At 39.2% G+C, this 13777-nt stretch overlaps 1 protein-coding gene across 5 annotated transcripts in view; it reads right to left on the reverse strand.

Moving 5' to 3' along the window:
• dmxl1 (Dmx like 1) overlaps positions 1–13777 on the reverse strand; it is a 62845-nt gene that overhangs the window by 29989 nt on the left and 19079 nt on the right. For all 5 annotated transcript variants that reach the window (XM_076890979.1, XM_076890978.1, XM_014414437.3 and 2 more), the window contains exons 19-28: positions 11242–12506; positions 9323–9578; positions 6364–6497; positions 5339–5525; positions 5137–5247; positions 4717–4886; positions 3921–4018; positions 3605–3770; positions 2386–2514; positions 2122–2260 (exon numbers count right to left, since the gene is read on the reverse strand). In XM_076890979.1, coding sequence (XP_076747094.1) covers positions 2122–2260; positions 2386–2514; positions 3605–3770; positions 3921–4018; positions 4717–4886; positions 5137–5247; positions 5339–5525; positions 6364–6497; positions 9323–9578; positions 11242–12506 — 2655 coding nt within the window. The remainder of the gene's footprint in view (positions 1–2121; positions 2261–2385; positions 2515–3604; positions 3771–3920; positions 4019–4716; positions 4887–5136; positions 5248–5338; positions 5526–6363; positions 6498–9322; positions 9579–11241; positions 12507–13777) is intronic.

Here is a 13777-nt window from a genome sequence, read left to right on the forward strand (position 1 = left end):
AAGGTACGGTTTTATCTTGGTTTAAATCCTACCTCTCAGAGAGGTCGTTCTCTGTTGCTATGGGGCAACACTCCTCGGCTTCTGCCCCTATTTATTGTGGTGTGCCTCAAGGGTCCGTGCTCGGTCCTGCTCTTTTCTCTTTGTGCATGTTGCCCTTGGGATTAATTTTTAGAAAATACAACATCTCCTTTCACTGTTATGCTGATGATATCCAGATTTATTCACCTTTGAAATCCGATGTGTCTGCTTCTTTGCAACCTCTGTTCAACTGTTTGCATGAAGTTAAAATATGGGTATCGCATAATTTTCTTACATTGAACGAGAATAAGACCGAAATCATAGTCTTTGGTAGTCGCACTCTGCTAGACCAGTTAGCTGATTCCCTAGGCCCTCTCGCTAGCCATCTCTCGCTCACTGTAAGAAACCTTGGAGTGTTTCTGGATGGCTCTTTTAAACTTGAGAAACAGGTCTCCACTGTGGTAAAAAACAGCTTTTCCCAATTGCGTCAGATATCTAAAGCAAAGCCGTTCCTTCCTTTAAAGGACCTTGAAAAGCTTGCCCACGCATTTATCATATCCAGATTGGACTACTGTAACTCCCTTTACTTGGGCCTCCAACACTCTTCTCTTTACCAGCTTCAGTTAATTCAAAATGCAGCTGTGTGTCTTTTAACAGGTACGAGAATCTATGAACGCATAACTCCAATTTTAGCCAAATTACATTGGCTCCCTTTTAAATATCGCATAGATTTTAAAATTCTTTTGTTCACTTTTAAAATTCTGAATAATTTAGCGCCCAGCTATCTTTCTGAACTACTCGACTTATACAATCCCAGCAGAGCACTTAAGATCGTCCAATCACATGCTCCTAGCACAACCTAGGTCTCGACTGAAGTCGAGAGGTGACCAGGCCTTTGCAACCGTGGCACCTAAACTCTGGAATAACCTCCCTGTTCATATTCGTACTGCCGAGTCTATCCAGTCTTTTAAATCACGTCTTAAAACTTTTTACTTTGGCTTTTGATTCTAACTAGTTGGCTGTTCTAGCTTGTTGTGTTGTTACCTATTGTTTGTTGTCCTGTTTTATTGTTTGTTTTAATTGTCTCGTGCTTTTACTGACTGTGAAGCACTATGGTCAACATTGTTGTTTTAATATGTGCTATATAAATAAATTTTGATTTGATGTAGATGGAAGCTCAAAAACTGACAGTTAAATTAGAGGTGAAGCATCATGTTCACTCATTTTCATTGAGGTACAAAAATGTCAGAGTACCTGGCAGCAGAAATGTCTACAGAGTTAAAGAACCGTTTTGCAGTTTTTATAAGCTGTGTTACCTTTGCTAGAACCATACTAAGCATGCTCTGAGAAGCATCATTTACCAACCACATGTCACAGCATTTTAATGTGGGACTGGTTGGGCCCTTAAGTCAAAGTGAGGTTCACTTTAAGTTCATTTCTTCATCCATTCATAATTCATGCTGGTTATAATTTCTTTTAATAAATTGAGCTCTGTGGTCAGAAGGTTCCTTGTGCAATTTCAGCTCACTTAACGAACCAAAAATAGTTGCAAGGTTGTGAATGAGGACTTAACCTTAGTGTGTATTACAATCTGCAGCACTTTCAGTCTACCTCGTGTTATTATCTGACAACCTATATTGGACAGCCCTTTGATATTCTGACAACAAAGGCTATATCAAACAGAAATTTACAAAGGAATCTTTTGACAGGCAGATTCTGGCTGAATTACATTTTTCCATTCATAAATAAAATGGCCCTTGAAACAACTGTTCTATATTTTAAAGGAGTGGTAAGATAAAAATCAGAAAACTGGATTGGATTCCTATATTATACTTAAATTTATCTGAGAAACTCCATTTAGAAAAGCTAAAGTTCACTGTAGACAGCTATTAAAACAAATGTGGTCAGAAATGATGGTATGTGTATGAACCTAAATTTTCACTATGCCCTATTTTCTTGATTTCTTAATTAGCTTAAAAAAAGAAAAAGATTGTAGTAATGTGAATCAGACAGTGAAACCAAGTGTAACAGATCTATTGTTACAAATATATTTTTTTATGGAATTTTTCTAGTTAAAGAACATAAAGAGCACAGCAGACCTACCAGTGTCATATCGGTTCTCAGCAGACCCAGATCTGGCAATGTTAGCTTTTTGTTCAAGTAGAGTATCCAAGGCTTTGCTGTAGTCCTCCAGGACCCAGTAAGCCATGCTCCGCAGAAATGGGTCTTGGTGTGCCGGAATCTGAAATTCATGAACTAATTACAATGGCTCATCTTGCGTTTTTTCATGTTATGGATTCAAACATTTGGTATTTTGCTCAAATTATACACTTAAAACTGAAAAAACAACTTTTGGTGTCTGCACACCTGTTTGTCTTGTCCTAAAACATGTCTCTGGAGGATCTTTTTGTAGGTGGATGCCGTCTCAAACTCAAACTCATACAACCTTGAGATCACCAACGCTAGCTGGAGGTCCTGCATTTTCTCTATACACACCTAGAGGACGACAAAGAAGCCAGGTATTTTTTAGCAGTGGATTCTGTTACTGGCAAGACTGAGTGAGGTAGAGCAGATAAATAATACATATGACTTGGTATGTGTTGATCATCTGAAACTGTTGTTTACCTGTCAAAATGGAAAGGAAAGGGCCAAAAATGCAAACAACAAAAGCCTGTACTCACAGCAAAAACTGAGTAACTAGTTCAAGTTGTTGTGGTTGCTCCCAACTGGGAAGGTGTGAGGTGCATATCAATGAGACTACCTCCCAGTCAGACAGACTTGAGCAAAGTCAATGATAGCCCTTTGCCTGAGTGGTGCTTATTTCCATAAAATGCTTAAAGGGCTTTCAGTTACTCATGCAGATGAAATAATGTGACCCACTGCTTCAGGGACTCACTAAACAGAAATAACCTTGACAAATTAAAGGTTAAACAATCGACATGACCAGGAGCAGCTTTCTGGACATTTCTGTGGCTCGCACTGATTGACGCCAAGCTTTCAAACCACTATTCACAACAAACACATGTTTTCACATTAACTAACCAGCACTCTCCAAATATAATGTAAGAGGCATTAAGTAGAGTCTAAAAAGGGGGTCAGAGATGCTGGTTTATGAATGAGATAACATGCAACTGATAATTCACCCAAAAAGAAGTAGCGACAGCAACACCCAAGAGTCAATTGCCAACATCAAAAATGCTTCAGAGAATTGTGCTAAAAGCTTTTGACAAAGACACCACAGTGGAAATGTATTGAGGTGTTTTAATAATACAAAGAACACCACAGAAATACTGCTGGTGTGCTCTGTTTTTGAGCAATGTGGTTTCTCTGCTTTTGAATAGATCATTAAACATTGCCCTTGACTATGAACTGTTGAGGGAAAAAAAAAAAAAAAAAAAAAACACAAAAAACCCCCAACGCTTACTAAGTTACAGGCAGTTTGCAAATGAAAAGGAGGAGCACTTGACTTAACTCATACTGCAGTAAGGTTTCTAACTGAGGTTTAGCGAGCTGAGATGCGTCGGAGGTGTTGAAGGGAAAAAAGATGGTTCTTGGAAACACTGTTTTATGTCTGTTTTCCACTTGCCTCCACAGCATCCTTAAGGGAGCCGGCTAGAAGGAAGAAGGCTGCAGAATGCTGGAACCGCTGCTTTCCCAGCAGAGAAAAGGCATTTTTCAGTGCTGCTTTTCTCCACCGGTCTTCGCTGAAGTTGTTGTGGAAAAACTCTGTCATTTTAGCATTCTTCTGAGACCTGGGGAGAATGAGATTAGGGATTGAAAGCAGAAATATTAAATTCACTGGTCTTCAGCGTTCTAACATAGCTAGCCTTGGTTAAATCTAGTAACAAATGTGATAACTGTATGTGTATTTCATATGCAAAAATCACGCCAGTTTCATTTACCTGTACAGTCCCCAAACCACTGCCTTCTTTTTCAGTGCAAGGTAAAATATAGCTGCATCCAGAGGATCATTATTTCTCTGAAAAGAAGCCTTGGCAACCTGACAAAATAGAAGGAAAAGTACATTCAGTCTCTCCCACCGCACACCACACAGCATTATCCACAGAACAAGTTGCAAATTTATGGGTCATTTTAGGGAGTAACTCAGTATGCTGCAGTTTAGAGCAGCCTCAGCACAACTGTACTCCCATATACCTGCGAGTATTTCACTTATAAACTGAACACCCATGAGGAAGCAAACAGGCCTAACATACTATTTGACATCCTTCAGAGCTGTTAAGTGTGCACGCTTAAATTATACGGATGCTTTTTTTTGAAGAAAAAAAAAAAGAAAAGGCAATCTAGATAAAAAAAATTAATTGAATCAATTTATTGGTTAATGTTCACTCCGCAAAATACAATCGAAAACCGATGTTACATCGTTCACTGTACGTTGTTCTTTTTTTCATGGGAATAGCCATTAAGATATTACCAAAAAATAGTTTCCCATTTTGTGTTTATGATCTTCAAACTAGTTTCTAATATGTATTACCATGTAGATCCCATAAATTACCAGATCATGAACTATTTGATCATTAAATCTTTAGTAAGATATTTAAAAAAAAGCAAACTCTTTAATACGCAGATTTATAACCAACTATAGTCTGAAAATTTCTACTTCAAATAAGTCAATTTACAAAAGTGGCACTGGCTCAGGGATTAGCATTTGGGATCCGACAGCTAACTTGTTCGCCTCACCTTTTCAATGCATCTGCGTAACTTGTTAGTGCTGCGAAGCCACCAGCCAACACCCATTGAGCGCAGCTCAGGCCAGGTTGGCTCTCCCTTTTGCATTGCAGGTAGCATGTTCAGGAGTTCTTCCTCAGCTTCAGAGTGGAAACCCCAGGCATAGTGACATGTTGACAAGCCTGCAAAGAGAGGAAAAGGAAATTATAAATCTCTATTTTTACAAGGGGCGATGACATTACTGTGACAGAACGCAGTAAAAAACAAAAATGTCAATAACTTTTGTTTCTGCCCATTCAGGAATTACAGTGATAACAGGGCTATAAAACTACAAGCAGCAAAGCAGAAGTTCACAAAAGACTCAAAATCAAGACCTCGCATCATTTTTGAAGGACATTTGACATAAAAGAGTTTGAAACAACACCACTGTACCTTGCCGCAGTAGTTGTGCTCTGTGGGCTGGAGGCAGCGAAGTAGAGAGGAAAGTGTGAAGTCTGACAGCTAGCAAGAACTTCAGACCGCACTCATCCAATGTCTCTCCCCCTGGAGGTAAAAAGAATGATAACAGAGCTTATTTACTAAATTTTTACCCATCTGAAAAATCTGTATTTATGTTATCATTTCCTTGCAGTACCTTTGCTCTTGCCCTGGCTGTCATTGAGGTCTATGCTTGTAGAAGCAATGGTGTCAGCCAGTGCCATGAGAGACATCTGCTCCATACGAGTTAATCCTGGCAAACTGGAGTGGAGGAGATGGCTGGACAGAACCTGGGCGTGTTCTGGACCAAAGTATGTAGGACTGTACTGGGACAGGTCTATAACCTGGAGACAGAAAAGGTGCCAACCTGTTAAATTCACTGTTTGATATTTCCAATTTACAAAAGACAATACAGAATCGGTCAATAATGTTACAAAGCAGAATACAGCATCACTGGATTCAATTTCACAACATAAGCATGATATTCTGTGTGTAAACTGACTATATAAGCTTTTTCAAATGCAGTAACCTTTTTTTCAAAAATCTAGAGATTAGTTAATAATGTAGATTTTTAATGCATTAATAAGGCCCATCATGAAGATTCGACTGGCCTGCTTTTTCAGGCAGGAGTAAATTTAAAATAAACCTTGAGATGCATGTCTTGGCTACCAAGAACAGACGGCCTGTTAGGAGCACTGGGACATTTCCTGCCGTAAAAAGGAGCTTTAGCCAGATGTGACACAGCAGGCAGGAATGAGCTGATGGACCTTTCAGAAAGAGTCTTATTCTCACTGCAGTGTCCCTGGTCCAAGGATGTGTGCACCAAAGATGCATATAAATGGGCCAGCATAAACAGGTTAAAAATGTGTTATTTTTATATCGTACTAAAGCAAATTTCTAGAATTAATATGAATACCGCTTGCCAAAAAACAAGTGCTTTCAGGACTGGGTGATAATATGTCGATTATTGATCTTGCAGCAGTAAATCCTTCTGCATAAAACATCTGAGTCTGCATGTCTAAATGAACCCAGTGTCACAAAGTTTTCACAACAGCACAGAAAATCAGTTTTCTTAGAAAATTAACAGTCATGTCATTTGCATGCACTGAATGGTAGGGAGAGAGTCCCAGTTTGGATTAATGCTTCCTGTAATCTATACAATGGAATACCGAAAGAGCTCACCTTATTTCCTGTTTTCTCTTGATCACTGTCCAGGGGGTCCAGATCCATCACGTTGGGTGTGTGAAAGAGCTCATCATAAGCATCGGTGTGGCTGGAACCATGCCCACTATCTCCACTCACACTGCCCACTTTATCTGTAAGGAAGTGTAGGACAGAGTTAAATAACATGAGACAAGTATTTCACAAGAGGCCTGAAGAAAAGTATCCTCCTGCTGGGAAGATGGCAGATTAAAATATCAGAGAGCTTTAAAAAAAAAAAAAACAACAACCCAAAACTGTATACATGCATTTGCTTTCATTCTTTTCACCATGTATCCCCAGACAGATAATGAGGGAAAATCTGAAAGAAGTGTAGTTGTTATTCTCAGTTTCTTCACCTTAAGGTGAGGTGGTTAATAATAGTAACTGGTTTTACAATATAAATACCATTTCTTTGTTCTTGTTTGTGTACCTGCTTTAATGCATATCTGCAGAACATTTTTGATTTCTGACAAATATGCAGGCATACTCTCAAAAAGTCATAAACATTCATTTTCAATTCAGCACTATCAAACTGTCACCACTGGTCTAGCTTTATGTTCAGGGCTGTTATTGCCTCCAGAGGAATAAGCCCTATTCACATGGGATTGGTGTTAACAAGGGACTTTATGTATGACCTTTAAAAATACCCCCCAACATCTACGTTTTATGCTGCATATTCACGTGGCATGAAAAGTCTGTGTTTCACTCAGATTTACTGACGTCTCTCGATACCCCTGGGGACCTAATATTAATATTAATTAGTGCTGTCAAACTTAACACGTTATTAAAGCTGTCATCATGATTAATGCGATAAAAAAACCACTCACGGAGCATCGGGGACTCAGTAAGTCTACCTCACGGTACCGTTCCGTGAGTCGTTTGGTACCGGGCCGCGAGAGTTGAGGCTCGGGTGTGAAATGTATGGTTTTCAGGGTTTTTAGCGTTATTTTTTTATCGTTATCTCGGTTTTCCTGGGTCTTTTCACGTGTGTTGTGGATAAAACTTCTTTTTTTCCCCCGTACCGGTACTAGTTTTATTTTGTTGTATTTATCCGCGACACCTTAAAGGCCGGTCCGTGAAAATATTGTCGGGCATATACCAGTCTGTGGCGCAAAAAAGGGTTGGGGACCGCTGCTTTACATAGCTTTGGTTCCTCGTTTCAAGGACTTTAAGTGCCTCCCCAAGCGTGACAGAGAGAGAGTGTTTACAGAGTTTTTTGTTAACATGAATGTTCAAGATGTTCAATAAACATGTTAAATGCATATATTTTCCCTTTTTTTTCTGAGTCTGTTTGCTCATGCAAAATGAAATGTGATTAACGTAGATTAAAAATGAATGATATTTAATTGTGATTAATCAAAATTAATCTACAGTAACCCTGTGATGAGTCCGATTAAAAATTGTAATTGTTTGAAAGAACTAACATATATATATTATATATTAGTGTATACTTACCTATTAGTATGTAGGTTTTTAAAAAGTTTTAAAAAGAACCTGTGCTAAAACTATTCAAATTCTCTTTGAATTTAAGCACACATTCTTTGTGTTTATTCTCCATTTACTTCATTATATTGCATAAATGTCTGTTACAAGCTTAAATATAAAGTTGAAAAAGCCAGCTAGCCAGGCTATTGATCAAGTAATTGCAATTAATCACGATTAATTAGAGAAAATTGTGAGATTAATTAGTTAATTTTTTTAATCTATTGACAGCACTAATATTAATATTAATAAGCTGCCACATAACTGCCGAGCATGTTAAAAAAAAGGCAACAAGTTCTTTACAAAATGCTGCCAAGCAAGTCATGCTTCTGACTTTTGTTATTCTGATGGATTCAAGCTCGCCTTTTACCTTTCATTTATTTTCATTCAACTGCCAACAGAGCATCCATAATGCTGTTTATAGAAAATATCAAAGAAATCAGTGACATCCTGATTATTAGTGGACTTATACTATCACAGAACATCTTTGTTTGATGAAGTATGTTATGTTATTAGCTGTGGAACATTTACTTTGAATCAGGTCACAGTTGACTTCTGCAATCATTACATAGAGGTCCCAAGATAAACGGTAAATGGACTGGTTCTTTTATAGCACTTTGCTATTCCACTTGAGCACTCAACGAGCTTTATACAACAAGTCTCAAATAATAATATTAGACTTGTGTGAATAAGGCTTCAGTCTTAGTCGTGAAATGCTTTCACCTGCAGAGTGCCAGGTCAACAAAGGAAAACAAAAAGGCAAAAACAGCAGCAAAAAGTAGAAAAACAAAAAAGCCAAGGCTTATGCTTTTGTACCCATGGTGCAGAGTGTTCTTGTTCACCAAGTCTTCTTGTTCTTCTGCTTTCAGTTGCTCCCGGTCCCTTGCATCATCTTCTATCACACAGCCTTCTACATCTCGTCCTTCATTACATCCATAACCTTCTCTTTTCCTGCTGCCTGGCACACTTCATACACTTTTCTCAGACAGGCATGAACATTTTCACACTTTTCTCTCTTGTTTAAACACCCTCAAAGTTCAAACCTTTGTAGAAAACTAAGTCCAGTATTATAGAATGAAACCAAAGATCAAACTCTGTTTTCAGGCTACCGCACATGCCTTTGACAGTACAAAATGCTTTGTTGATATTGTTGTGTTTGTTGGGGAGAAAACGTACAAACAGTACAGCACTTCAGAGTCACACTGCTAGCGATCAAAGATTTATGTAAATGTGACTGTACAGGAGACACTGCACGGAGGAGACTGAATGACAATGGTCTACAGCCAATCAGGACGGAGAACACAACACGCTGTTAAAAAAAAAAGAAAAAAAGAAAGAAAAAAAAAAAGCATGCAAAATTGCACAGAAAAAATCCGAGAAACAGCGAGGCCGCGAAAAGTGACCCGCGTTATAGTGAGGGACCACTATTCTCAAATCACATGCTGTATATACCCACCAGGTTTTGGTGTGTCGTCATCAGCTCCTAGAAGGGCGTAAAGAGGCAGTGGAGGGATGGAGCTTATCTCTGTGTAGTCAGCGGACGAGTTCTCTGCTTTGCTGAACATCTTCTGATCCGTGGCTGTGCTGCCCCCAACACTGATGGTTCGAGACCGCACACGTTTTTCGGGACTGGTGGAACTGTCTTGAAGTGTTATGATTTCTCCAGCAATGCATTTCACGAGATGGGAGAGGATAGCTTTGGCACGGTGAACCTGAAGACAGATGAACAATATCAACATAATAAATCAGAATACATTTCAGATTTTGTTCAGCAACCACAACAAAAGCAGTTTTTGGAAATTTTCATGGCTTTTAATTGTATCGGTCCACCTTACTACTGCTTAAGCTATTGTGGAAATCAGACAACTATTATTAAAAGTTTTTTTTTAATAAAATATTAAACAGCCCATAAATAATGCTTCTTTGGTGCTTCAAACATATTGTAGCGATACCAAATAGCAGACTTTGGCATGTACTGATTATACAGTTTACTCAGCACTTAGTTCTGTCAGGAAATCTCAAGAAACTACACTGGAAGCTCCATTAGCTGAAGCAACACGCAGGTAACTGGAAGCCAGCTACTTAATACTTCAATCCAATTTAGTCAAACACATCATCGACAAATGCATCCTGTGTACCCACGCAGGGGTTAAAGAGGGATCTGAAATGGCATTCAAGGTCCTTCAATTACTGAGTAATTAGATTTGACCGGAAGTTTAATACAAAATGAGCTCAGGTTTCATATCCTGCAGTTCACTGGTCCTTTTAGCTGATGCCACACAGAGCCATTGATTAAGTAACTTACTCAATGGCTCTGATGTAATAGAGATATTGGATGAGAAATTTGATCTGTACACGACAAGTTATCTGGATATTCCACACACTAAAATCTTTTTGAGTTTTTACAAATGAAAAGACAATAAACAATTAAAAACAATTTAAGGTTTACACTGGACAGTGAGTGGGTAGTTTACTCTGTTGTGGTTTAGTTTATAGTGACTGACTATGTTGAACAGGTGCAGTGTGGACTGTGTAATCCTTTAGGTCCCAGGTAGCAACAGAGACAGTGAGAAAGATACACTAATCAATTCTCAACTGAAATTAATGACATAATTTTATAAGAGCAGAGTTAATGGTAGAAGTACAACGAACCTATAGCATCAACTAAAGTAAATTTGGCAAGATTATATTGTCCTAATGTTATTTTATTAAAGAAAAATAAAATCAAACTTCAAACACAAAGATGGACTAAAGAACATATACAAGTTTACTACATTATTTTTAGTTGGAAAACAGTGTCATGGGGGGGGGGGGGGGGAGGAATAAATAAATACTAATATGAATGGGGGGGGGGGGGGGGGGGGGGGAGTATCAAGAGTAAAGAGGATAGAGAGAGAAATAGACAGAATGTAATCTTGAAGACCGAAAGAAAACAGGAAATGAGAGACGGGGAGCAGGATATTGAAAGCAGAGACACACAGAAAAGGAAGCTGGAAGAAAGAACACAGGGGACAAAGGAAAAAAGATAGAGCACACAAGCAAAAACATCTGACAATACACAAATAGATCAGACACATACACACGCAGGTCCAAGTATTTAGACAATGACATTTTTTTGTAGTTTCTTGCCACCACCGTGGATTTCAAATCAAAGAATCAAGATGTGACTGAAGAGCAGACTTTCAGCTCGAATTCAAGTATTACAATATACAAAAGTAATACAGTAACTGTTCAGGAATCAGAGCCATTTTTACACACAATCCCTCCCATTTTAGAAGCTCAAAAGTAATTGGAGACTAGACTTACACTTAAAAAAAAGCCTATTACTGCTAAAGACTGAGTACAAAAAGTAATTGAGTAATTTATTTAACTTACCTTCCCTAGGTCCATAAGCTCTAGCAACTGTACAGGGTGGTATTGGGGTAGAGTTGGAAAAAGTTGGTGAGCTGCTTCAAAAAGACCAGAATCTTCCATTTCTACAGGTAAGTCATAAGCGGTTTTCTTCCCACTGAGCTTCTGAGCCAGACTCGTCATTGATCGTGTCAGGGTCTTTTTGGGAAGAGAAAGTGAAGAAGTGGGGGCCCCAGGGCTGAGACCCTCCTCCTGGCACTGTCTGACAGCTGAGACTATGGAGGAAACACTGCTGCTGATGTCTTTGTCCTGGGCAACTGTGACAGTCGGTTTGGGTGGTGCTGGAGGCTGCCACTGAGAGTACACGTGCATTTCACACTCCATGCCAACTACCAAGATTCCATCTCGTACCCAGGACAGGGAGACTGGGATAGGTGGTGAGCCTTCGACAGAGGAGAACAGACTGACCGATCGAAGCAGAACCAGGCGAGACAAGCTTTGGTCTCTATTAGCATCAGAAGACACTCCCAGATCTGGAGGCTTTCCAGACAGACGACCATATATATATATCTTTGTCCCAATGCCAACAGTCAGAATGTGTGATCCATCCTCCTGGGAAACCCAGTCCAAGTGAACCAGACTCTTACCAGTAGAACCAAGACAGTTCTCGTTTTGTATGGATAAATCCATGTTACTTGGAATGCTGGCACTTGCAGTGGTACTACTACTTAAAGGATAGCTGGACATAGGGTCTGTATTGTCCAATACTATGGTCTGCTCCAGAATCCACTGCGAACCACCAGTGGACTCGCACTGAAAGATGCCAATGTGGACCAGCGGCTCTCGAGTGCTTGCATTAGGGCTGTGAATGGGTTTTGGGCTATGCGGCACATTAAGGGTCGGGGTCAGGTGGGTGTTGGTGGTGCTGTAGTTTACAAATGGGGAAGATGCAGAGGCTGGGGGAGAAGTCAGAGGTCCATGAGCATTCAGATGAGGAGATAGGTTCAGAGGTGTGCTAGGCATCTGCTTGTAGGCAACTGCAAACCGTCCAGCGTGACAGCAGCTGACCTCAATGGGCCGGCCTGGCACACTTACTGCACTGCTGCTGGGAAGTTTTTCCTCCACCAGGAGAGGCCATTCCTCCCACTGGTACACCAAGTTGTCCACAGTGGGGGGTTCTGTTGTCATGACATTACACCTCCAGAAGCGCACCTTACCATCAGAACAGAAAGTAGCAAGGAGATAAGGCACGTGGCCGGCTGGAAGAGAACATGACGCACTCAGGTGACCTGAGAAGAAAAGTAATGCACCATTAGCAAAGAAAGATTTGATCTATAATATCATTAGAGTTAAATTTCTGTGATTTATTCAATTTTGAAAACATTTGGCAGATATATTAAAAAAAAAAATACAATGTAAACGAAACAAAAGATTGCCTTCGTCTATTCTTATGTTTCATTCCAATAATGTTAGCAGCAGCTTTTTACTCAGGCCTCTTTCAGCCATACACGCTTTTCTTAATCTACAAGTCGGCTTCCTGTCTCACTGTGCACCCTGCTCATTTTTATCTTAACAGTGTTGCCACAATCTTACCAACTTTGACCTAAAAACCTTGACCTAAAAAACATTTATGCACCATGTTCAACACAGAACAAGCCTGAATGCATTCTTTCATATTAAGGTGCAAGTACACACTAAATTATAACTCCGTTCACAAAAATACACCACTGCCTTAGTAAACAACCTAAAGAAAAATAAAGAGAAAAATAAAATCCAATACACTTTTTGCACGAAGCACCCTCTTTTAGACTGTCTTAGGTTCTCACTGTATCCAAACTAATCTTATAGAAGCATTAAACCACTTCATTTGTGAAAAGAAAATAAGTGTACATTATAAATTGATTTAAGTGCAGGAGAAAGCAAAGTCACAATCAGGTATTTCGACACTCTAGCACCAACAATGGACCATAAACATCACACATTGGAAGAGACACAGTGGTTGGTGGTTTACACCGCCTCATCAAAATCATTAACAACTCAACTTCAAGGGGAATTCTTTACATGATGCAGACAGAGCCTGTGATACCACAGGTCAGATCAAACACTAATAATTATCAACTGAGTTCTGATGGCAATCCGAGTTTGTTGGTAGCTTTCAGCTGTTTTCTTTTTTAAGTGTTTTTCTGTGATTCTTACATTCCACTCATAACGTTTTTCATCAATTCATAATCACATGTCACAACAGAGGAAACGTCATTAATTACTTATAATAAATCATCCCCAATACAAGGACATTGATGGTGAAATAAAAGGAAACTACGATGTGCACTTTACTTCAGACGGGTAAGATGTCATTTATACGCAACGGTTTAATCATTTTTGATGGGTTTACTCAAGAGTGTGTATGGATGTTGTCCCATGACTACATATAGCATATAGACTACATATTAGCTTTCTCTAAATATCAAAATTGAACCATCCCGTTAGGAAAATGCTGCACAAACTGTTATGTCTCGCTTACTGTATTGACAAGTCTCGCCAATAAAAAATGCTAAGTACT

The sequence above is a fragment of the Maylandia zebra genome, linkage group LG12, assembly GCF_041146795.1.
Source record: "Maylandia zebra isolate NMK-2024a linkage group LG12, Mzebra_GT3a, whole genome shotgun sequence".
In the NCBI taxonomy this organism is placed as follows: domain Eukaryota; kingdom Metazoa; phylum Chordata; class Actinopteri; order Cichliformes; family Cichlidae; genus Maylandia; species Maylandia zebra.